This window comes from Lotus japonicus, chromosome 5, assembly GCF_012489685.1.
Source record: "Lotus japonicus ecotype B-129 chromosome 5, LjGifu_v1.2".
NCBI lineage: Eukaryota > Viridiplantae > Streptophyta > Magnoliopsida > Fabales > Fabaceae > Lotus > Lotus japonicus.
In genome coordinates this window covers 8,368,170-8,394,917 of record NC_080045.1, presented here as the reverse complement: position 1 = coordinate 8,394,917, position 26,748 = coordinate 8,368,170, and the positions used below count along the sequence as shown (strand labels likewise).

General features: G+C 35.1%; 1 protein-coding gene and 1 pseudogene across 2 annotated transcripts; one reads left to right on the top strand and one right to left on the bottom strand.

Annotated features, from left to right (window-relative positions):
• Window positions 1–3,388: 3,388 nt before the first annotated feature.
• On the top strand, window positions 3,389–8,854 carry LOC130720137 (ubiquitin carboxyl-terminal hydrolase 18-like). Of its 2 annotated transcripts, XM_057570753.1 has the most exons (12): window positions 3,389–3,775; window positions 4,361–4,568; window positions 5,078–5,166; window positions 5,267–5,352; window positions 5,436–5,598; window positions 5,739–5,862; window positions 6,142–6,299; window positions 6,804–6,888; window positions 7,179–7,391; window positions 7,509–7,570; window positions 7,886–8,323; window positions 8,441–8,854. In XM_057570753.1, the coding sequence occupies exons 1-12, from the start codon at window positions 3,531–3,533 to the stop codon at window positions 8,610–8,612; spliced, it is 2,043 nt and encodes a 680-aa protein (XP_057426736.1). In that variant the 5' UTR covers window positions 3,389–3,530; the 3' UTR covers window positions 8,613–8,854. The 2 variants fall into 2 exon arrangements, with proteins under 2 accessions (XP_057426736.1, XP_057426735.1); XM_057570752.1 differs by having other exon boundaries at window positions 7,886–8,854.
• A 1,440-nt stretch (window positions 8,855–10,294) lies between these two features.
• Window positions 10,295–17,846, bottom strand: LOC130719024 (homeobox-leucine zipper protein ANTHOCYANINLESS 2-like; annotated as a pseudogene).
• Window positions 17,847–26,748: the final 8,902 nt, after the last annotated feature.

Genomic DNA, 26,748 nt, shown 5'->3' with positions numbered 1-26,748 from the left:
CTACCAAATCTAGCAAATCCTAATAAAAATTCATAAAATCCTGAATTAATTAAAAATCCGAAAATTCAAGAAAAATTAATTAATACATTCTAAAAATAAAATAAAATATTTCTGGAATTAAAATTAAATAAATAATAAGATAAAATTAAGAAATAAACAACCTAAATTTCAATAAAATCTAATATTAAAAAAGGTACTAAATAAAGATAGATAAAAAATAACAAAATCTAGCAAATCACAATAAAAACTCATAAAATTCCGAATTAATAAAAAAAATCGAAAATTCAATAAAAATTAATTAATATATTCTAAAAATAAATTTAAAATAAATTAAAAGACCAAATCTTATCTTTTAAAATAATATCAATCAATTATTTTAGAATATATAAAATTAAAACATATATCAATTGAAAATTATATCTTCTAAAATAATATCAATCAATTAGTTTAGAATATATAAAATTAAAACATATATCAATTGAAAATTATACCCTCTAACAATTTGACACGTGGAATAATTTTTATGAGAATGAATCTGGTGCTGACACGTCACTAAGAATGAATCTGGTGCTGACACGTCACTATAGAAGTTCTTCTTTTCTAATATATATATTGATTGATTGATTGATTGATTGATATTGATATTGATGATATTGATATTGATATTGATATTGATATTGATTACTATGTATTGCTTCTAAAAAAATGTTAACTAAAACATTGTGCAACTTCAAATTATTTGTAGAAATATAATATACCAATATCAGCGGTTTGTAATCTCGACAAAATGTATTAATAATTACTTATTAACATCACTATTATATTGTTAGTTTCTAACGAGCACTAACATTTTTAGAACACTAGAATGAATTTTTTAGCGCGATTTTTTTTTTTTGAAGAAACTACTATTTATATATTTTTTCGGTGTCAATCAACGATCGTGAGATTAATTAATCATTCCGCTGTTAGCAAACTAATAAACGATACCCATTCGCAAGTAAAACAATTAAACATTACTTATTAACATAATCTTTAAAAAAGTACTGACATTTGCTTTTTGTTACGAAGAGATCCATGTACGAAGAGTAAGAATGGTTTATGTTCCTTTTTTTCAGTCAAAACCTAACTTCCCAATATAACTTGATCTTTGCTTAAAAAAAACCTTTATCTTTTAATTATATAATTAATTTTCTAAAGAACTAGAGTATCCTTTTAGGAGTCCTGATGACTTTCTTCTCTTACTAAATAGCAACTTAAAAGTATTTCAAGGTCTCACCATGGTCGTGTTCAATTAATTATGATCGCAGCACGGTTTTGGTTACATATAGCATGCCGATGCTCATTTTAATGCCGACCAAACTAGCTTTTGCCATTAAGGCCCATGCCTAAGGCCCCCAATTTTTTTTACTACCTATAGGCCCAAGTAGCTGTAGTACACTCAACTCCCAAGTCCCAACCTATGCTTCAGCATTTCACATAGCAAACACTATAACAAAGATTGACAAAAAAAACACTATAACAAAGAAAAAATTGGAAAAATCTTCTACACTGGTTTTGCTTTTATCTAAGAACGATTCATCTCTAGTTGTACAAGATAGAGCTAATCATATCAAAGTACTCTCAATCCTTACTTCCAAATACTTTATCACATTGACGGGTAGACGTTGAAGACTCATGATCATGTATCTTTTCATTTAAGTCTTTTTTCTTTTCTCTTCACTCTCGCTCTTTAAAGCATAGGTATAGCACCCTGATTTCTCGAGGGTCACTTATTACTAACCTTTTTTCAAAACATTGAAAACTCAAAACATTCTTTTTTACAAGATCAAACATCTTTTCTAAAATATTTTTGCTTTAAATATTGAAGAACATCTCAAGAACACTTTGAATAAAAATACCATTTTCACAAACTTTTCCTTGATTACTCAATCAAATGATCATTCTTTTATGGTCTGGAAGATCAGTTTAACTGCAACCATAGAGCATACTTTGAATGAAAACAATAGAGGGAGAGACAGCTCACGCCAGATAGAGAGGAGAGGAGAGCTCTTAGTATGGAAAATGCAAATGCTCAAGGTCTCTGTAATTATAGTGGAGGTATGAGGACAATGCATTAAAGGGAGAATTGAATGCATTTTTTCCTACAAAATTGAATGCATTTTTTTTTGAAGTGAAATATATATATAATATATAAGAAATGTTGAGAAACAACCTCTCTCAACATGGGTACAATACTAAAAAAACGAAGGGGCCTTCTTGCAATTATTTTCTTCTTCTATTTCTTGTCTGGAATGTCATTTATTTCATGCTTTAATCCTCCATTAAAATGCAATTAAAATTTTACTTAGGAGTTTATAAATCAACCCTTAAGGACTTAAATAAGAGAGATTTTATTTTCAAAATAGTCCTTATAAAATCTTTGCATTCAAAACCAAGTCCCCTCATAATGAAAGTCAAGGAGACATCCCCTTGATTCACTCCCATTAGCATTAACCTTCAAATTGATTTTCAATTTGAATTTGATAAAGGGCTAGGGCGCCAATCATGAGTCGTCGAAGGCAACTAGAGGGGAGAAAAAACAAGTTAAAGGAGTCGGTTGATAATAGAGTGTGGAGTGTTAATCCCCTGGATGGGGAGTTCAGAGTCATGACCAAGGCTCGACAAACTTGGTTGTTTGGGAAACATATAGGTTGATGGAAGTATAGAGGTAGCATACGTCATGATTAAGCATATAGTGGAGTTAGTTAAGGTCAATCATTCTGGTTAAGGGTGGTTTTGGTTGTATAGGTTACCTTGGTTGAGTGTTTTGTTTGGGGTGAGTTTTGAGATTTTTTGATTGGTCTTTTGGCAACCTGTGTACACTCTTTTCCTTTAATTTTATAAAAAAAAATTATACTTTAAAAAGAGTTAATGTCAAATTACTCCCTAATTTGTAAGCGAAATTGATTTTAGACATTTGGCGGAAAAATGACGTTTAATGACAGACATAAATAATCAGTAATTATAAAAACGATCGTCACTAAACTTCATTTTTCTGTTAATAGACTAAAATCAAACTAGGTTACAAAATCAAAGATTAATTAACCCTTAAAAAATATGCCTCCCCTATATTAACCTACTGAATTTAAAACTAAACTAAATATGCCAAGATTTTCATCAAATTTAAAAAATATTATAAGATTGTTAGTAGTTAATGAATAATGATTGTATGTTCGATTTTAAGGATTGCTGAATGATTCGATTCCTATGTGTAGAGCTTTGTAGAAGAAAAAAGTGAATTTATTATATTCTTAATTATCATTAGCATCCTATAATAATATCTGCGTCACGCTTACTTAAATATTAAGTAATAACATGAAATCTTTGTCCAAATTCGAAATATTAATAGAAAAGAAGAAGAAGAAGAAGATCATAGAACAGAAACAGAAAGAAAGAAAGAAAGAAAGAAAGAAGAGAGTGAAGAAGAAGAATTCAGAAAGAAGAAGAAAACCCTAATCAATGAAAAAGCGTGCAAGAAACGATCGACGTAGATGCTTGTTGTGGCCAGTGTATCGTGGGATCTGAATTGGTTCCTGCAATTGATACTGTACGCTCTTGTTATCTGCGTTGGATTGCACGTTTTGGTCAAGAACACTGCTTCCAAGTACTTTGAAGGCGAACACCACTCTCCCTCCGCCTCAATGCCCGGCGTTCTTGCCGCCGATAACGCTGTCTGCACCGTCTGCTCCGCCCACGCCACCCGGAGATGCTCCCGCTGCAAAGCCGTCCGATACTGGTTCGTTATTGTTATTATTATTATCATGATGATGATGATGAATTGATGATTATTAATCCTTACTATTATTGTTGTTACTATTTTTATTATTATTAGCCTTGTTATTTTTGTGATTGATATTATTACTAATTTACTATCCAAATATGATCGTCCCGACGGTTAGGTTGAGTGGTAAGAGCTAGGGGACACAAGGGTTGGGTGAGATGAATGGTCAGGGTTCGAACCTGACTAATTTACTAACATTACTAACAACTAACATTTGCTTATAATAAAAAAAAACTATCCAATGTGATCGTTTTCATTATGGGGTTTTGGTTGTTTTTATCTTGTGAGGGTTTCTAGGATGTTGCCTCTTGTGTTAGTTTTGGTTGGTAGTTTGTCACCTTTAACAGAAATCATGTGTTACAATGGATTGAAATAAAATTGTTTCTTGGTGAATGTTATGAAAGTCTTGGTTTGCTGATGGAATTTAGATATTTGTGCATTTTGTTTTCATTCTGATAGGAATTTGAATTTGTTTTTAAATGGGAAAAGAAGGAAATGAAACTGAATTTAGTCTGACTTGTGATTGGTGATTTTTTTCAGCTCAACGGAATGCCAACAGTCGCATTGGAAGTCTGGGCATAATGTAAAATGCAAATATTCTCAAGAAGCTACTGGTGCTTTGAACTCGGCTCAAAATGGGGTTACTAATCGCGGCGGGTTTAAGGCTTCCAGGGGTAAAAGATCGGGAATCGCATTGGTACCTGGTTTTGGAACTTCTAGCTCCAGGCCAATCAAGCAGCCTAAAGATGTAAGTTTCTCTTGTACTATTGACAATATCACATAATGCTTTGCTTGGTCCAGATAGTCAAAGGCTAAAGGCATCATTTAGCGCCTTGACATAAGATGCCAAAAAGCACAGACCTTAGTGAAAAAATGCATTACCATTAGAAAAAAAAATAAGAATAGCAAACTTCAGTAAGATAGTAAGAAGCCTGAAAACTTCGAAAACTTCAAAAACTAGTTAATTTTCTAATATGCTCACTATTAGAAGAGTTAGAAGCAGGTAGAGGCTGAGATTTCAGAGAATTTCTCTTTACCATTGATAAGACACTAAAGGCATGCCCACCTTGAACTGGAAAAACATTCCGTAGGCGAGAGAGACATGCCCTTCACTGAAGGGGCAGCACCTCAACCAGCAATAGGTGTTGACCGCTTCTAGCTCCTTGTCTCGATGCCATTGACTATATTCTTTTTACAAGGTTAGGTCTTGTATATTTTCTCTTGTGTACCGAAGTAACACATATTTGTCTTTTTCAGGCTCTTTTTCCTTACAAAGAATTTGTGAAATTTTTTAATTGGGACAAGCCAGGATTTCCCCCTTGTGGACTCTTGAATTGTGGAAACAGGTATGCCCTTTTCAATCCAAGATTTAAATTTATGCTATTGGTAATTAGTTGTGGTTGGAGGATGTGGGGAGAAATTGACACTTATTGCAAATTTTTGCAGTTGCTTTGCAAATGTGGTTCTCCAGTGTCTCTCATTCACAAGGCCACTTATTGCCTACTTGTTGGAGAAGGGCCACCGAAGAGAATGTAATGCCATAAATCCGACCTTTTGTTGCTTTGTGGATGTTAACTGTTTCTCATACTTATGTTTGTTGGTGGTGGCTTTTCAGGCAGTTGTAATGATTGGTGCTTTCTATGTGAATTTGAAAGTCACGTTGAAAGAACCAGGCAAAGTTCACAGGCATTTTCTCCAATGAATATTCTCTCTCGTTTGCCTAATATTGGTGGTACTCTGGGTTATGGAAGACAGGAGGATGCTCATGAGTTTATGAGGTTTGTTTTTCCTCACAACACTATCATTTCACTTTTTTCTAGTGAACTGTATATTGGCTGGTTTGGAAGGTTATCTATCATAGATTTAGTTTCGTAATATGTCCAAGGTAATTTTTTTAATCCTTTTTTTTTCTTTGTAGATTTTCAATTGATACTATGCAATCTGTTTGCCTAGAGGAATTTGGTGGAGAAAAAGCTGTCCCTCCTAAACTTCAGGAAACAACCCTTATTCAACATATTTTTGGTGGCCACCTTCAATCTGAGGTTAGATATCTAATCAGACTGAAAATAAAAAGCACTCTATTATTAGAATGTATATTCCTTCCCTTTATTTCATTACATGGACAATAAAATATAGGGACTGGAGACTTTGTTGGCATGGACATATTAGATGGAATTTGTTGCGTTTTCTTTCCCTTCCTATCTTTTGATTTTAGAAGCTAGTCTAGCCTAAGTGCTAAGAATCCATTATTTATATTTTGATGCCTACATGGTGCCTGTCTATTTTAATCTATTAATATTTTATCTTGTGAAACCTAATAGGTCATTTGCACAAAGTGTGATAAGATTTCAAATCAGTATGAAAATATGATGGACTTGACTGTTGAAATTCATGGAGATGCTGCCTCGTTGGAGGAATGTCTAGACCAGTTTACTGTCAAAGAGTGGCTTGATGGGGACAACAAGTATAAATGTGACGGGTAAGGTTACCCTTCCTATTTAGTTATACACTTATAATAACTGTTATTGTTTGATTAATTGAATACGGAGGACATGAGGGTTTTATTTTTCTGCTGTAGGCAGAAAAGATCACAAGGCTGTTCTGTAGAAGTGAACAATTAACAGTAATGTAATAAATTCATAATATTGTTTGCTTTGAAACGCAATTCTAGGTTTGTGCTGTGAACTCTTGAATTTTACTGTAGTCTCATCTGTAAAAGGTGGGCTGTAGCACTTGATTATTACAAGATATTGAGGCTGTTAGGACTTTATCCAAATTGATAATTATCAGTATACAAACCTTTAATAGATTTAATTATGTATGTTGTATTCTGAATCAAAGTTATCTGATTTCTTGGTTTAACATTTGTTAATTAAGAATTTGGAATATGGTGATCATATGTACTGTCATTATGCTTAAGAATTCGTAATGTATTTTGCTCAGTCAGATCCTGCTTTTAAACATGTTTTGTTGCTGCTTGCAGGTGCAAGGGCTATGTCAAGGCATGGAAACGCCTCACTGTGAAATGTGCTCCAAATATTCTTACCATCGCCTTGAAAAGATTTCAGGTCTGCGTAATTTGATTCAGACTGCCTGGCTAAGTTATTTCCATATGCTATAAGTTTTTTAAATTTTAGATATCATTTGTATCATTTCTAGTACTTCCCCCTCCGTAAATGTGCTTCAAGCAAAGTGAACTGTATGTCCCTTAAGCTGGCATGATCATAGTTCAATGCCATACTTCCAGCACATTAATTATTATTCCCTACTAGTAAAGAAAAGGTTAAAGCATCGTGTGTTTTGAACTTTTTTTTTGTCAATTTTTCTCATGATTTTTTTGGGTTTTGTGTACATGCAGAGTGGGAAGTTTGGAAAACTTAACAAGAGAGTAGCCTTCCCTGAGACTTTAAATCTTAGCCCCTACATGAGTGATGCTGGAGATGGATCTGATATATATAAATTATATGCTGTTGTAGTCCATATTGATATGCTAAATGCTTCATTTTTTGGTCACTACATCTGCTACATCAAGGACTTCATGGGAAATTGGTACAGGATTGATGATTCAAAGGTAGATTTCTTTGTCTCCCGATGCAACTTAGAGTATTTTTCTTTCTGGCAACTGTGTACTCTCTATATTGTACTTGAACTTTCTGTATCCTCATTTGTGCTGCATTATGTTTCTCAGGTTAGAAGTGTGGATTTGGAGGAGGTGCTTTCTCAGGGAGCGTACATGCTGTTGTATAGCAGGTATTCTTTGTGGCAATGAAGAGGCTGATACTCTCTCTCTCTCTCTCTCTCTCTGTCTCCCTCTCTTGGACTATCAAGTTCTGGTCATGTTTGCTTGTGAACCTTTCATCTTTTATTGCAATCTGTCAGAGCTTTTTCTTTTTTATTAATGGGGAATCCTATGGCTTGTGGTATATTCAACGTTAACTAGTTTGCTTAGATATTTTAGATTGGGTGTTTAGTTTTGCATTCCAATGTGTAGTGCTTTTTAGAATGAAAAGCAATTGTAACTTTCTCACTGGAGTGACAAATATTGTTTGATATTATCGTGTACAGGTGTAGTGCCCGGCGATCAAGCCTACAAATTCAAACTAATGAGTCTTCAGGGATAGCAGAAATGCATACAATGGACATGAAGCCTTGCAAAATTGATCAAGCTGAATGCCTCTCAAGTAAGACTTTGACCTGCAGTCAAGGTTGTGCGTTTGTTGCATCTGATACTAGTTCAGAATTGAAGGTTTCTTCTGACTGTGAATTCGAGTCTTCCACTGGATTGAACTCAGAAGGCGAAAGCCAGCCCTCTGAGGTTATTGACACTAACACTATTAATATTAAGTCAGCTGACACTGCAAATGAGATTTCTTGTAGTGCTGTTGAATCGTCTTATATGCCTATTTTTCAAATTGTCCAAGATTTGGGGGATGTAGATATGGGGAGATCTTTAGAAGAGACTTCAGGCGGCACACAAGAGGAAGATGATGCTGCTATGGCTAGGTCTGGTCCTTCTCTGGGTTTATCAAATGACTTCTCTTTCTTGGATAAGGATTCTTCTGTTTTGACTGATTCTCAAAATGTGGAAGATTCAGAACTAAGAGATGTGAATAAATGCAGGTCATTAACTGCTACGGATAATGCATATAATGGCACTGGACATGTCAGTGAAAATAAATCAGCTATTCCACTTGAAGAGTCTGGTACACTAATTTCGAGTTTTGGTTCTTTTCTCACTGAAAGTGACAAAGGAAATGGAATTAATAAAGTGGAAATATCGGCAGACAAGTAAATAATGTAGGTGCAGCTCTATCTCTCTTTCATTCCTTCATATCATTTATCCCATCATCTAAAAGAGGTGGTGAGTTGGGAAATTTTTGTCTGGGGTTTCATTATTTTGCAGGAACCTTGGATCTTATTGTAACTTTTCTAGATGGATTATCTAATTTAATCATAATGATAGAAAATAACTTATTTGTCCTTATTTCCCTTCCACTCTGTACATAAAGAAAAGTATAATTCTTTTATTAGTAACTTTGAATGCATATATGCTCATCATATCACTAATGTCTAAGCTTTGTGGGGAAAATGCAAACACAAGGATATGGACATTGTATTGTTACTGGAAAAGGTTGTTTTGTGTTTGTTCTTGGAAGGTCTAATTTTGACCACTAAAGACATGAATTACAGAACCGGTGGGTATTGGAAGTGAATCTATTCATGTTTAATTGACTAATTGGAAGAAGTTCCTGATCTTGAAAATTTCACTCAAAGGGTATTTTTAGTTGAAAAATTGAGTTAATTATATGGCCTTAATAGTAAATAAGTTTGTGAAGAGCTTGATTAACTACCTGTACAACTGAAACAGAAAACGGTAGTTTTACCCAGTTTTAGCTTCTTCATGGGACTCTTTAGAAGGAAATTTACTTATAACCAGGTGTTATAATATTGATAGATTTTTTTATTTCTTTTACGTTAAAGATTGTGTTAACATTGAATTCGAACTCATAGCATCCCAAATCTCATTAGCAGTCTCTTAGTTGTTGACCCTGTTGTACTCTGCTGGGCTTAGAGGGCTGATGAGACAACTTTATGTTGAAGTTGTATTGGTTGTGGATCTTGTGCTCATCAAGCCACTTCTCCGCTGGAATGGGTTGTTGAGTATCTGGATATGTGGGAATGTAGTCTCCATTGTTCACTATCTCCCACATCTTGAAGCTTATTCATTTTATGTATAGGCTCATGCTCTTTTTCCACTGCCGATAATTTGTTCTATCCATGGCTTCGCCACAAGAGCTGTGTCTTAGACCCAAATTCCTTCATCTGTTATATTATTCTGAATTTTGAATTTTTTTTATTCCGCTAAAAACCTCCAAACATTCTATCTTGATTTACTATAGTGATCTCATAATTTTGAAAAATCATATGATATTAGTTGGGTTGAAATTTGCAACTAAATGCACTTTAGAATGCGTAGTTAACGCACTTTAGAGTGCGTAGTAACACATTTAAAGTGCATAGGTTACAAATTTTAAACTGCGTTCAGCTGCAGAAAAAACACAATTTGAAAATGACGACAAGTTGGCGTTGGGTGACGATGACGGCGGCAAAAAGAGGAGAGAGGATAAGATGGAGGTTGAGTATACTCGAAATAAAACTAACTCGCTTATAGCATGTGAATACTCGAACCACTCACAAAGCTAAACAAAACAAATTTTTATAATTTCCCAGTTATCTCTTACTTGATGGTAATCTTGCCTTACAGTTGCGAGCCACATTTTCTGCCACATCCACTAGAATCTAAACTCTCAAATACATCAAAATATGACATTTTTCATGTTTTTATTTAAACATAAATAAAAAAGATACTAGTTTGAAAATGACTTAAATCAAAGAAAAAAATGGTTCATTCATGCAATTAGAAGTGCTTCCTTTATCTTCTCAATAGTACATGAGATAAGCTCATTCATAGTATCAACTAACTCCATTGTGAAAGCCTAATGTAAGCAGGCATTTGCCACGATCGTTGTTACTGTCACCTCTACTATTGTTGCTACCATCAGGTAAAGTCCTAGCACCATCTGGAAGAATAACAAAGCCTGAAGGCAAGAGATGAACATCTACAGAATCTTCACCATTCACCACCATGTTGAAAGATTGAACAGTAATGGGGGAATACACTATCATAGACCCAGAGGTGTCAGTCCAAGAGTCTTGCACCCAAAGCAAGTTGCTCATAATATTTTCATTACCAACCTATAAAAATTAATAATTTAATATAAGTGCAGTTAATGTGATGATATTTTTATCGACATATGCATACTTGAAATTAAATAACATTCCAACTAATAAACTTACATTATTATAATTCCCGATTATGGAAACCAAATTTCCTTCTTTTTGTCCTTTGCTCAAATGAAGAATCTCCTGCTTTGGTATATCATTCGAAATAATGTTCCATTGACCTCTATATCGATTGCGTAGGAAATCAAACAAAATTTTCCGCGACACTGGCATCGAAACAGAAGTTGTGACGCTGATGACATTGTGAGGATCTTCACCAAGATTGTTAACATGTTTCCGAGACATAAACCTTGTGTCATTGTTACTCATGTGAAGGATGTCCCACTTGCAAGAAGATGAAGCACAAATTCTAGACAAAAAGTAGTTGGCCATACGTTGTGCGAGCTTCAGCATGCTTCTCCTACCACCTTGGCTTATGTCTGCATGTAGTGATGATGTGTTAGTGAAAAATAAATATTATCTTGATAGTGACAATGTGATATGTATATATACCCGGGGTGTCTGCAGATGGAACACAAGAGGACATAAACATTGCAATGAATTCACATTGCCTTTGGAGAGTTGCAACCCATCTTTGAGCACCAAACCCAATGCCCGAATTAACTAAAGGGTGATACAGTTGGTGGACAACACTCATCATATTGGGAATGATCAACCCATGTGATCTGCATGCAATAATTTTGCGGTGATGAAACTAATTGATTGAAAAATCAAACGCAACTTAAAACAAACAAGTAATTTAGATCATCATTCAACTCTTGCCTTGGACAAACTATTTGTTATGTCATGAACAATACATCCAGAAGGAAGCCTTTTGTAACTCATTGATGAACTTTCATTATCAATAGATACATCAACAACAACCCATACACCTTCTGCATGTTGCTTGCAAAACCTCAGGATATTCCATTCCCTAGCTAGGACAAGTGGGGAAGGTAATTGAACCTCACATTGCATCTGAAAACCCAATAATTAGTTATTAATATAAATATTTACTACTGATTTTAGAAAAATTACAAAACAAAGAACATATAGTCATACCATTATCAAAGCTCCGCTTATAGATCCATTCATGCCACTTGATATCACTTCAACGATTACAACTTTACCAACCATAGATGGAAACATTCCTGACCAGCGATCCTCTATAGAAATAATTTATTATTTAAAAATAATCTCACCAATATTAATTAAATGCTAAATTATGAACATCATATATAGGTCACCACATCAAATTATTCATGCAAGAGTATATAAGAAGCTATGTATCATACTGCGTCCATCAATGTCTCCACAAGGGACAAACTGTTGAAAAGTACTAGCCTGGTTTCTCTCGAAGCTTCAGTTACATAACAATTGGGGTTTGGACCAATATAAGGAGAAAAAGTCCTTGCATACTCGTCATGGTTTGATACTTCTTTCCCTCCATCTGAACTGTTGATCCAAAGGGGTATCTGGCTCAACAATCTTAATTAATTCATCCATAGCAACTAATGCAAGATTCAACAACATAGATCTCTTAAGCTCAGCTTCATTACTCACCAATTCCGTTGGTGGTGTGATTTCAGAAAGCGTATTGAGTGGAGTGCCCAGAACTTCATTTCTTAGATCATGTCCCATTGGCAACAAGGGCATGCTAAAATTGCTTGACCCACCAACCTCATATCTTCCAATGGCACCAGAAAAGTTTGGGGTTGGTAAAGCTTCCATGAGAATAGTCTATATTAAGGCATGCATTTGATTCAATTGATCATTTAGTTTAGAATTCTCAAGTATCAGTTGGTTCCCCTTATAAATGATTATACCATCATATTTGTTGCATGTTGGATTTTCCACAGCTTTATGCATAACATAGTTCTCTACTCGAAGCTTCTCATTTTCTTGCCTAAGATGTTTGTTCTCACGGCGTTCCAATTGCTCCTAATTCATGGAAAGAAATTGATTTAATACATAAAAAATGTGTGTGAATACTAATTTATTTCAAATTACCTTCATTTGGGTTCTCTTGTTCTGAAACCAAAACTTGACATTATCTTTCTCCAAGCCTAGCTTCTTACTGATATCTAATCTTTGCTTCTCGTCGGGATGAGGAGTCTCATTGAACAAACTAAAACATAAAAGAGTATAGACCAAAATGAATTACCGCACTAAACATGTCAATGAAAATGTAAAGAAGATTTGTAGAGTTTCAAAAAAAAAGACATACGCTTCAAGCTCCTTAGTTTGTTGACGAGTATGTCTGTGGTATTTCTTCTTCTTATTTTGTTGTTGGTCATCACCTGCATCTTGATAATCACCAAATGGACCTTCAAAATTACCACTTCCATGTTTGTTTTGATACTCATCATCCCTTGTTTTCCCAAAGCCCGTCCATTTTCCTTTGCTGTAGTGAAAAATATTCTCATCAATGACAATAAAATTAGCGAAGGAATGAATAATAAGATGCAAAAATAATTTCTTAGACCACAAATAAATAAGAAATGAAAAATAATACATTAAGAAGGGCATAGAAACCAAAGAGAATATGGGCAAGAAAATGGATAAATATTAAATATCAATGGGCCCTTTCCTCTTCTTGGCTCTCAAAGATTTTGTGTCAGCCTCATTTTCCTTGATTCTTTTTTGAAATGTGAACTTATGTATTATTCAAGGCACTTTTGGGTTTTAAATTTGGATTATGTGATTGACTTTTAAATCAAATATTAAATTTATAAAGACAAATCGCTATAATGTCAAGCGTCAGGCATGCCTTTTGGCTATCTCAAATTATGGAGGGACAAAAAAAAACTCGGTTTTTCTGATCCAAAGTTCATACCTATTTTTCATGCAAGTAGTGTCGGATAATAAGGATGTCAGATAAATGTCAACTTGACTCACCACCATTTAATACCCCTTTCTCTATCTATTTGTCATGCCTCCCTCCCTTACTAAGAGAAGTTAGAAAGGAAATAGTAAAGATAAAACTGAGACCTTGACATGGAAACCAACCCACTCAGGTACGGGGAGATTATTCGTAAAAATAAATTTATATGACATTTCTTTTGTTCTGGGATCAATGGAAGAGAAAAAGATAGAAAATATACATTATATGTTATCAAATATTCAAATGCTTATAGAGAGAAAATGAAATTTTAGTTTCAACAATAATAACAAATTAAAATTGCAGAGATGACTTACATTATTGGACTCAAGCTAATCAAATATTCAAGGTGTAAAGTATACAAATAATAAGTAATTAGCTATCGGTTTGGTCGATGCACTGTGACTATCATATTATATATTATTGTCGAGGCACTCTTTAATTTATAGATCCTTTTTGCTTGACTTTTAAACCTAATTGAATCAAATATTATTTATTATATTATATTATATTATATATTTAACTTGAGTATTTTATTTACAATGAAACTAATTACCTATTGAAGATATTTTATAATATTAATTGTATTAAATATTAATTCTAAAGGTTCTAATAAGTATAAGACTATTAATTAATTATTGATGACACTTTACAGTAATACGTATATTAATTATCTCCAACAAATTTTTATTAAAACTAATTAATATCATTAAGTAATAGTATTTATTATATATTATTTTTGGAAGACTATTATTGTTTATTATATATAATAGATATCAATATCACTATCAATCAATCAATATATAAAAAAGTAAATAAACCTCATTTGACCTATACGATGATAACAATATTAATTATTTATTAACAAATTTTATTATTAATTACTAATTGTAATATTTTCGGTTTTTCATACTTAAAAATTAAAATAAATAATCATTCTGATTATAATTATTAATCAAAAATTCAAAATTAATAATAATAATAATAATAAGTAAAAGAAAAATTTACTAACATTAATAAAAATATTAATTATTTATTAATAAATTTTATATCATTCATCTAAAAAAATGGATAATATTTCATCCACACCTCTCTTTTGAGGTGGAGAGGTAGAATTGTGAGAGAGAGATAGGAAGAAAAGAAAAAGTAAGAGAGAGAAAATATGAGATGTGATAGATGATAAGATGAGAGAGATAGAAATAAAAATACGTGGAAATGAAGTGTTTAAAAAATGAGGTGTGTATATATCATTACTCAAAAAAAATTCTCATATATAAATTAAATTTTAAAAATATTTAAATTTTAATTAATAATCACATCTTGTGGAAAACTTTGAAAATTGAAATAATGGAAAATAAGAATAAATAAAGTTGACTTAACCTTTACATTAATAACAATATTAATTTGTAGTTAATAATATTTATAACTCATGGTAAAACGTTTCAATTCTAATATATTAATTGTAATATCAATATTATTTTTATTTCAATTACTAGTCGCAAGTTGATGAAATTTTTTAAAATAACAAATTTCTTTTTTTTTTCTAAAGAAAAAATATTATTAAATGAGAAAACTACATCTGAAGAACCCTCTCATGATGTAGGGAAAAGCCCGAAACAAACCCGGTCAACATAGACAATCATAAAACTCCCCCTTGGATGACCAACCCTTATGAATGTGCCCCGTTAAAACCTTACTAGAAAAAAGCCTCTAGGAAAAAATATAGTGAAGGAAAAAGAGTACAACATTCTTTAGTATACCTTTTGAACAAAGCCTCATTAAAAAACCTCACCAAAACACCCATTAAAGAAACAACAAATTATATTGAAAGTAAAATTAATATAAGATTTTTATCTCGTCACCCAATATTGACAGGGTACGTCCAGACCTTGCCTTTCACCAAGATTTTCACTGAGTATTAAACATGACTTATCCCAACAAGTATTCGACAGGACATCTCCCAATTACATACATGTTACATTTGAAAAGACAAATTTTCTCAATCATTTTCCACCAAATCGTCTATCTTAATTGATTGTAGCTGCTCAGCCTCCTCCATCCTTCTCGTCATCCCACATCCAATTCTTTCAGGCGAGTTTCTCTTTAATTGTTTCATCCTTCTCAACAAGCCTTAGTTGGGTTAAAACCAAGCATGAAAGTTCTAGTTAAACTACACACATTAAAGTCGTTAAACGTAATTCAGTCAAATATTAGACGCGTGTTATAATAGTGCATGAATAACGTGGGTGGATGAATAAGGCGGAAGACGAACATAATGATTATTGTGAATACCGATTGAAGGTTTCACGCCACGTGAGGAGAAGCTGGTCCACACAGACCTAGCCCAGTGTCACCGAACGGGTGGCGACCTACCGCTATATGGTGGTGACCCTACGCTAAAAGTGGCGAGCAAGCCAAACTAATGTCTTTCAAGGCATATCTGTGGCGACTGATCTCTCTTTGATAGTTTGAGTGATTGCATACTTATAACTGAACTGTATGATTTGATATACCTGCTAGAAATGATGAAATTTGAATTATGATTCTTGAGGCAATTGATGATTATTTGTAGTTGAGAAATGTTATAAACAAGAGACAGGTCAAAACAAGACGACAATGACGATGCGGCGAGTGAAGACACTCTTACCCTTCATGACTTGGACATGGAGTCGGGCGGACTTGTGGACTACGACGAGAAAGGGAGCCCGCATATTGGGCGGATCTTCTTCTGGGGATGGTGCAGCGACAGCTTCAGCTTGAAGACACGCTGCGCTCTCATGCTTCGAGCTCGGTGTCTTGTGGACTAGGCAAGCTCCCTCGCTATATTAGGGAACTCGCCCAGGAAGCAACTTGATCCAAGACGCTACGCGGGGCAAAGGCGGGAGAGATTGGCGGGAGACCATGTCACCAGGCGAGTGAGCTTCTATTCAGCGAGTCACCTCACATGCAGCGGGCCATCACGACCCCTTCGTCTTATAGGCATTTGTACACCATCTTTCTAGTTCCCGCGTTAGTTGGCGGTTCATGTATTAATGTATTTCCTTGCGCAAGTTGGCGGTATATGTTTCATTTACGCCATGTTGGCGACCTATGCGCTTTAAATGGCTAGGTGATCTTCTAGTCGGGGAACCTATTGCAACTAGAAGGCTGGGAATATTTCCTGCGCGTTGGTCGAAACCGCCAGCCGAGGAACGTCGTACCAAGTGGAGAGTGGCAACAGGCGACCTGCTAAAGGGATCACAAGGGGATAGAGGTTGGCAGTCACATTTTGAAGACAAACTTTGCTCTTATGCTTCGAGCTCGGTCTTGTGGACTCGTGGACTGAACGAGCCCCTAGAGGGGCTACGTCTAGAGGGTTACCCGCTGAGTAGCGGGTGCCTGGCCTGCCGATTGGGCCTCAGCTAGCGAGGCCCAACCGGCCCATTAGGGGCAATTACACTATAAATAAGTAGTGGTTACCATTTAAAAGAGACTTTTTGGCTCATCTGATCAATACATTCATGATATTCAGTTACTCTCTCTAACTCTGTTTCTCTCTCTCTAGTGCAATCACACCACACTCTAGGTACTACCCTATCTCACAATGTTTATAGCATGAACAAATAGGAAGATTTGGAGAATAATTTCTTTTTATCCTACCAACGAACAAGATCTATAAATTGACAGTAAAATTTACAGCGCCAAATTAACAATAGATTATTAGAAAACGGGAAGATATAAAAAACAAAAAAATTGTATTCATTGTCACCAAGAGTATAGATGAAAAATGAATACATGTGTCCAATCCATGCACTTATCAAGTAAATCATAAGTGTTGGTCTATGTTGACACCCATAAACCCTTCAATTCCCTGCCCAAGAAAGCAGACCTCCAGGCAAAACTGATCATTTGGTTGTGTCTGAGCTGTCCGAACAGAGCTTCTTGCGCAGCACCCTTACCCTTCTTCTTCTGAAACTTCTTCATTTATAATTCTAGCTCTTTGCCTTCTAATATATATACATATATATATCCATCAGCACGACCATATTGACCAGGTCGGGATGAGATACAAGCCAAAAGGCGGCCACCTCCAAATTATTCTTCAATATGATCATTAAGTGTCCAGTTCTCTGTACGCTAGCTTTTCCAATTTTCTTAAGAGATAATTACTATTCTTAGTCTCCTCAGTGGCAGTTTCAACATCATCCATTGCTCCCCTTCCTTCTTGGCAGCAGTTGCACCCTTCTTCTTGCGACCAAGGTCAACACCATAATGTTGGAGATACCACTGCTTGAAAGGAGCTGCATCAACCTGGACAATAGCACTCTTGACCAATGTCTCAGTACGAACTAACTCATTGTTGGATAGCAACTTCGTCTGCATGCATGACCCTAGTCCCTATGAGAAAGGAAATTCTCTACTCCGACTGGCTTCTCGATCGATCATTTTGTTTTCCAAAATCTTTGATTCTGAACGTTTTATTCTTCACCTATTTCAAACTATCACCACCAGAATCCTCATCGTCCTCCATACGCAACTCACGAGATCCATCACTCTAATCTCTATGACAGCGAGAGATTTTGCCTATACACGTATATGTTTGCCACTAATCACTTAATAATTGAATACAATGAAAAGTATGGTGCAATTTTTAATTTTTTTAAAATAAATTAGAGCAATATAAAAAATAAAATACTTACTTTTTCCCACAATTACCTTCATATTTAATTTGAAAAAGCAACCACCACGAGCTTCGATCTCCATCTCAACAGGTCGTTAATTCTCAATGATCCAACTGAACTTTCTCCATCACTTTCTCTATCTTTGAGGTGAGTCTCTCATTAATTGTTTCATCCTTCTCATTTCTCAACAAGTACTGCTAAGAGCTTTGACTTTTAAATGCTCAATTTGGATTCCTAGATGGTTCTTTTTGGATTAAGATTTTAATTGAGCAAAATAATTTTAATTTTATCTCAAAATCCTAGAAATACATGTGATTATAAATTGGGCATTGAGTCTTCGATGCCTAAGTGAATGGGCAGATTTGGAGAATAATTTCTTTTTATCCTACCAACGGACAAGATCTATAAATTGGTAATAAAATTTACAGCGCCAAATCAATAATAAATTATTAGGAAAGGGGAAGATATAATAAACAAAAAATTTTATTCATTATCACCAAGAGTATAGAACTGTGGGGATAAGAAAAACACTTAGCTAATTTCAGTTTCCCCTTCACTGCTATATCAATGAATTCACATACTGGCTATATACATCAGTTTCCCCTCCACTGCTATCTTCAAATGAATCTCAGTGTTTGACAATTAAATTAGCTCAAAATTGACATGCTCAACAATTGCCACTATTGCAATAGGAACATAGTATATTGAAATTGGATAGATCAAAAAAAAAAAACCCTTTCGAAAAGAGAATATATTATTTAAAAGAACAATCCTTTCAAAGTAAGGGGAAGTATGATTTTCAACCCTCTCAATCCAAGAAGCTCCTCATGGAACCTAAAACGCACAGAGCAAGTTGAATCTTATAAAGACATGAAAGTATGATTTTCATTTTTCAATATAATTAACACTCAATAAGATAAATCCAACACTTTGTGGGCGAGACCCCAGCCCCCAAAGAGGTCCCGCCTAGGGGAGCTTCGACGAAGGACAAGTTCCTACACTTTGTGAGCACTAGAGGATGAGTAGTGTATCTCTATGTTGATGTAAGGCAGAGTTGAACTTGAGGTAGGGTGATACAATTAAGATGCGATGCATATATAGGCTTAGAGGAACGGGTGCGCCACAGAGAAGAGAACTAAGGGTAAAGAAAATAAAAATAAAAAACAAATTAAGGTGATGCGATTAAATTTGTAATGTTCCTTTGGGTGAGGAATTTCTGAAATTTCGATGAGAAAAGTCAAGTGGAGCGGGGTAGAGAGGAAAGCAAAAAGAGTCTCTAAGGATGAGCTCTTCATCTTTACCTCTTCGGTGGTTGTTGTTTCCAAATTTTCCCCCTTGTTTGCTATGTTTTTTTTGATGAACTAAGCATACATTCATTAAATTGAAACCAACATAGAAGCCACAACATCACCGTGCAAAAAAGCTAATAAACCCGGAGGACCTTCCTCCACCTAAACATTATTTGAAAGAAGGAGACATTATGTGTCAAGTTGTCAGCAACAGAGTTACCTCTCTACGAACAAAAGAAGAGTAAATGAGAAATCGAGAAGAGAAAAACCGTGGAATAAAGAAGAGCACTGTAGCTGAAGCATGCATGGCCTCAAATTTATAATAGTTAAAAATAAGGTGGATTTGTACTAAAATATCTATGCAGAAAATTCAATTGTAGTGCAATAAATAATTGAATTAATGAATTGCTTCTTTAACGTAAAAAAAAATGAATTGCTTCTAAAGCTGCCAAAACCTTTCCTTTATATAATATAGAAAGTATTTAAATTTAACAATAATTTTTTAATTAGTATTTAAAAATTATTTCATGATTTTCACTTTTTACTTTAAAGTCACTCTCTTGTTCTCAAAGAGCCACTTTCGCAAGGATCTATTATAAATATGAATTAGAGCTTTATGAGCTAGATTTATCTCAATAAATTCAAGAGGAAGTTTACTAGAGCCTTCATTTTCTTCTTTTGGGTTGAGAAAACAAAAACAAACCAAAAAGCAAGACCAATGTAAACAAATGAGGCTGCATCATGCACACGAGGAGCAAGAAAAAAAGAACAAGAAAAGATGACAAAAATTAACTGCTTTTGCTTTTCAACATTTTCCTTCACTAATCTAATCTAAATGTTTTGTTCTAAAACAAAAAACTTAATGCTTGTCGTGTGGATGGGTCTTGAGCATTGACTTGTAGTTGTAGTTGTGCAAACTCTGAAAGAAAAAAAGAAAAAAAAAAACACAGATTCCTCAACGAGGAGGAGCCAAAAGGAAACGGGAATAGAGGGTTGCTTCTTGCTTTTGCTCTAGAAACCAAACCAGGCACATACAAGGCATAACCTTTCAATTGGACCATTGACATTTCTGATCTGCTTTCAAACTCACTTGTCCTTTCTCTTTCTTTTATGCTGGATAAAATGATGAAACAAATGTGCCTGCAGTTTTTGTTTGTGTGCTGCGTGTACCTTTCTTCATTTTTCAACCCGAATCCATAGCCAAAGCCGAATCTAGCTACGGCTTTTAGGCAGAGTCAACCATTGATCTTTTTTTATTTTTTTGATGTAACCATCGATCTTATATAACGGCATATACATATTCTTTTTTATTGTGGATTTTAGGTCACAAGTGGTGAATGTGCATTTTCTTAAGGAATTTCATCTAAGTTTCTGGCCCGGGTTCGATGGCCAAAGCACCAAAATGTTTGATTTATATTTTAGTTTTATGTATTCAAAAATAATTTTTATAAACAACTTTTTAAAATAGGTTTTTCTAAAGACTAAAAAATTGTTCGAATGGAGTGTTTTACAACGTTAAAAAAATTGTAAGTTCAAAACTAAAAAACTGAAAAATAACAGGCCCTAAGTATTGTTTCAAAAAACAGATTATGACAAAAACAGTAATAGTGGGTGCAGTGGATGTGGTAGTGCGGGTGGTGGTGCCAGCTCTGGTAGTTGTTGTAGCAATGGTGGAGGTCATTGTGGTGGTGATGAAGGTGATGGTGGTGGAGAAGGATGTAACCTAGTGGGCAGCGACGATGTTGGCAGTGGCAGCGACTATGGTGGTTGTGGCGACGACAATGGCTTTGCTGTCGATTGTGGTGGTCGAGGTGATGGTGACAGTCGAGTCAGGGACGATGTAGAGGTGGAAGTTGTGGTGTGGGAGGGTGGTGGTGGCAGTGGAGGTGACAAGCATGGTGATAGTGGTGGTTGCGCTAGAGTATTATGTTATGTAGTTTATTTGTAGTCCCACATCGCTTAGAATTAGAAAGAGTTTGTCTTACTCTTGCTATATATAAGCACTTCATTGTAAACACTATTTGCACCAAAGAGAAATATTACTACCTATTGTAGCGGTGGACGTAGGTACACACATTGTGTTCTGAACCACGTTAAAAATTCTTTTGTGCTATTTCTTTCTCTCTTCTCTCATTTCTATTATTGCTCCCAACAACTGGTATTTAGAGCTTCAGGTTCGTGGGATAGATCCTCAGTTTAGAGGAAGAAGTGGGAGCAAAAGCACTGGAAGAAGGGAAGGTGAAGATTGAGAGGTTCGATGGCAGAGACTTCGGATTTCGGAAGATGCAGATGGAGGACTATCTATACCAAAAGAAGTTGTATCAACCCTTGACAGGGAAGAAGCCAGACAACATGAAGCAGGAAGACTGGGAACTGTTAGATCAACAGGCCCTTGGTGTGATCAAATTGACATAATCCAAAAATGTTGCGTTCAACATAGTGAATGAGAAGACTACTGCAGATCTGATGAAGGCATTATCAAATATGTACGAGAAGCCATTTGCCGCCAATAAAGTACATCTGATACGACGACTATTCAATCTCAGAATGGGAGAAGGTAACTCTGTAACCGATCACATTAATAATTTTAATACAATTATTTCGCAGCTATCGTCGGTGAAGATTACCTTTGACGACGAATTGATGACCTTGAGTCTGTTACAATCCTTACCGGATAGTTGGGCTGCAATTGTCACTGCGGTTAGTAACTCTGCAAGGGATAACACGCTAAAGTTTGGTGACATCAGAGACTTGATCTTAAGCGAGGATATTCGCAGGAAAGATTCATGAGAGTCTTCAAACGCTTCTGGTTCAGCATTGAATACTGAAAGTAGAGGAAGAGGTAGCCAGAAGAGTCACAATCAAGCCCAAGGCTGAGGCAGATCAAAATCAAGAGGAAGAAGTCAGACAAGAAAGGTCACTTTACCAATCAATGCAAAGCCCCAAGGAAGAAGAAGAATTACCAAAAAAGGCAAGATGATGATGAATCTGCTAATGCAGCAACTGAGGAAGTAGCAGACACATTAATTTGCAGCTTGGATAGTCCTGTTGATTCATGAGTTATAGATTCAGGTGCATCTTTTCATACTATTCATTCAAAAGAATTTTTAACGTGGTTCAGAACACAATGTGTGTACCTATGTCCACGGCTACACTAGCTAGTAATATTTCTCTTTGGTGCAAATAATGTTTACAATGAGGTGCTTATATATAGCAAAAGTAAGACAAACTCTTTCTAATTATAAGCGATTTGGGACTACAAATAGACTACATAACATAATAATTCTCCCACTTGGAGTCTAATTGTAGTAACTTCTAGTAAACAGTAAGCTCTTCTGCTCTTCACCTAGTGTAGCGCCTTCGTCATCAACTATCCTCGAAGGTCAGCTGAGGCAATGCAAAGCTTCAGCTTACCAGTTGTAACAGTCTTGGTCAACATATCAGTTGGGTTCTCTGATCCTAAGATCTTCAGTAAAGATAGTTCTTCATCATCTATAAGTTCTCTGATGAAGTGATACTTCATCTGTATGTGCTTGCATCTGGAGTGGAAGACGTGATTTTTTGCAAGGCAAATAGCACTTTGACTATCACTAAACAATGGAGGAACATCTTGTTCTTTTCCCAATTCTTTGAGAAAATTCTTCAGCCATATCATCTCTCAACCACTGAATCAGAATATGTCGCCATTTCAGAAGCAGCCACTGTTGGGCCGCAAGAGGATAAACTGGGGATCATCACATTGAGCTTACATGAGCACACCAAAGTGGATTGGACACCACATCTTTCACCCAAAACCTTAAGGCATTAGGTGTATGGGTCCTCTCACTTATAAAGTGATCTTCACTCTTCTAATCTTCCAATGTGGGACTTCTTTACTCACACTTGAATTCCCAACAATCTTCCCCTCAAGTGTGAGTCCATCTCAAGCGGAAGCCTCCAATGACTTGCACCGTCGTTGGATCTCCATCAACGGGACACGCCGCCTAGCCACTATTCCTAGGAAGACTTTCGACACAAGGAGCCGTCACCATGATCGCACTAACCATCGGCTCTGATACCACTGTTGGGCCGCAAGAGGATAAATCGGGAATCATCATATTGGGCTTACATGAGCACATTAAAGTGGATTGGACACCACATCTTTCACCCAAAACCTTAAGGCATTAGGTGTATGGGTCCTCTCACTTATAAAGTGCTCCTCACTCTTCTAATCTTCCAATGTAGGACTTCTTTACTCACACTTAAATTCCCAACATAGAGGACCCGGTGGGGGTAGTAGTGGTTGTGATGCCCACAGTGGAGATGGTGGTGGTGGTGGTGTTAGTGACAGAGGTAGTGGGTGATGGAGGTGGTGGAGAGTGGTAGTTGCAACAATGACATTAGTGGAGGTGGTGGCGGTGGAGGTGGAAATTGTGGTTGTGATTGCCACAATGGAGATGGTGGTGGTGGCGGCGATGATAATGGTGGAAGGTGGTGAAAACAATGGTGTTGGAGGGTGGACTAGTGGCGCTGGAGAGTGGTGGTGGAGGCAGTGACACCAGTGGAGGGTAGAGGTGGTGACAGTGAATGATGGTGGTGGTGGTGGTGGTAATAGTGGCGGCGGTGAAGGTCGTGGTAGTGGAGGGTTGTGGCAGTGGGAAGTGAAGGTGATGATGTCGCATGTTATTAAAACTACAAACCATAATCACAAAACAATATTTTATGATTTTAAAAATTAGGCTAAAACAGTTTTGAAATTTAGTAAAACTAGTTTCACCTCCACCTAACTCATATGTGCCCTAACTCTTACCACTTGAGATATCATTCGGAGAGATTTTAAAAATTATTCTTATTAATATAGAATTAATTTCATAATATTTGTGGTATCTCAATTTATTTAAATACTTAATAAACAGCTAAAAAAATTATTATTCTAAAAACATTATAAGTATTTATGATATAAAATGTAAAACTAAAATTTCTTTTATAAATATCGAATTTCCCTAACATCGTGAAAATTGACTTGGGGGGGGGGGGGGGGTGTTGTTCGTGATTCTGACGAAATTGGATTTATGGTTTGTATGCAGGTATGCCAAGAGGAGATTCTCAAACTGTCGATTTCTTGCATTGAAACTTGGGCTTCAATAGCTTTGAACGAAGAATGTGAACAATTTTTTTTGTGAATCAAACTATTTGGAATTAGTAGACTCTATCGGATGGCTTCAATTTCATGTATATGCAAATGTCTTCGTGGATATCCATCTTTTCCTTTCACGACATTGGGAGTTTTGTCTCATTATATCCCTCGTGAAGCTAAGGGTCTGAATTTTATCTTGCAGGAGATGATGCTAGGTTGCAATGTGGTTTATATCTATGGAGCAGTGGCAAAGCTTCCTTATGACATAGGGGAGCCCCCAACATTTCTCAAATCTTTTGCATATATAATAATATAAAAGGTACAAATATGTGCGAAGAGAGAGCTAGTGAATACCAAGCTTAGAGCATCTCCAACAACGTATTCTATTTTGGGACTTAACTCACTTTTTGTGGGTATGTACTGCCACAGATGATTTAAGGCACCCATAAGGTTCCGATGCACATTTCGCTCCAATGGTTTGGATTTTACTTTACTTTTAGCTGGACCCACAATATCCAAGATATTTATATTATTTATTTACATTTCTTGTATTGAATAAGAGAGAAATAATGATTATTTTATTTAAGATATCACTTTTGAGAGTAGCGAGCTAAGGCGCAGATCTTAGCTTTTACTAAGATTTCATGCCATGCATGTAAGACAACTCTAGTTGTGAGATTTTGTTAGATCCAGATCTTATTTTAAGATCCCGGATTAAGATCTCCATTGGAGATGCTCTTACAATTTGTCTTTCAATGTCCCATCCACTTCTGTGTCCATGCTCAGATTGCCTTTTTAAAATTTTTCCCCTTTTAATTTTGTTCATTATTGCAGTTGTATTTGTCATTTAGCCTCTTTCACGCGTATGTATATATATATATATATATATATATATATGTATATTATAGCAAGAGAAATAATTTTAAAAATTCAAGATTTTTTTTTTAATTTATCTTGCAATCCTTACAAGGGTATGGTGAAGGGTAAAGGTCTTCTAAAGAGCTTGGTTTTTAGGAATGAAACTATTGACCAAGGAGTTTAAACAACCACTTTTTATCACTGCGACCGGCACCCATTGGGTTAAAAATACAAGATATGTTTCAATGGGATTGAAACATTCATTTTTTTTTTATAGTAGAAACATAAATTTTTTCATATCATACAAAAAGCTTTAACTATATGGAAATGTTCCAAAACTTCTTAAAATCTGGTTGTAAAGATCATAAAAATTTATATTTTTCTTTAATTTACTTGAGTCTTCACTTCCTAATTATAAAAAATGATTTGAAACTTTTTGATTTTATAATAATGGTTATTAAGTTTTAACATTTTTCCCTTTTTTAATTTTTATAATTTACTTTAATTCTTCATTAAATAATATAGTACTAGTATTGATCCCGCATCGTGCATAGATGAAATAAGAGTATGAATAACATGATAAATTGAACTCAAATATAAATCAGTAAATTAGCCAATGTTAATCAATTATTGGTAAAAAAATTCTTATAAACCACATTCATCATTGTTGAACACGCATTTTCTTTACTATCAATCATAAGAATTTTCAACTTTTTTCTATTTGTAACTCTCGCAAGTGACACATACAATTGTTCATGCTCTCGCAATAGCTCCAATGGTATAAAATATTTTAATACAATTAAATTAAGATTGATTTAAATTAGGAAATGTATAATGTTCCAAAGTAACAAAAAAAAAGGAAATGTATTAAATATAAATAACTTATTTTGCTACATAATTTGATAATTATTTTCAAATTTCAAACTGTAATAATAAACAAATTTAAACTGTAATAATAACTCTTAACAAAGATGGAGAAGTTAATCGGTTAGAGAAGTTGTTATGATGAACTTTAAGTTAGTTAGTGCATAGTGCTTTATATATTGTTTATCCCTACAATTTTTATTCAAACGCTTAATTCCATCGCCTCGGGATTTGCCACCTCCGTATTATCGATACTAAATTTGTAGCCATGGTTGGACACTTGCACCGGTTGTTCTTTGGTTTTGCTCTGGTGATTCTAATGATTTGTTGTGTGGGTTTGGCTCCACTCAATCATAGCTTGATGAAGATCGATAATGTTGATGAAACATTCTACACTACCATTCTAGAACCGCATGGTTTTGCGTCCTCCATTTACTTCCTGTTTGCTTCTGTTTCTTACTTAGCCGAAGTTTAGG

Excerpts from the sequence above, each read along its gene's own strand:
- LOC130720137 (XM_057570752.1), top strand. The coding sequence starts at position 3,531 with ATGCTTGTTGTGGCCAGTGTATCGTGGGATCTGAATTGGTTCCTGCAA. Across the intron at positions 4,569-5,077 it reads CAATCAAGCAGCCTAAAGAT|GCTCTTTTTCCTTACAAAGA; the intron begins GTAAGTTTCTCT and ends TGTCTTTTTCAG. Across the intron at positions 7,392-7,508 it reads ACAGGATTGATGATTCAAAG|GTTAGAAGTGTGGATTTGGA; the intron begins GTAGATTTCTTT and ends TATGTTTCTCAG.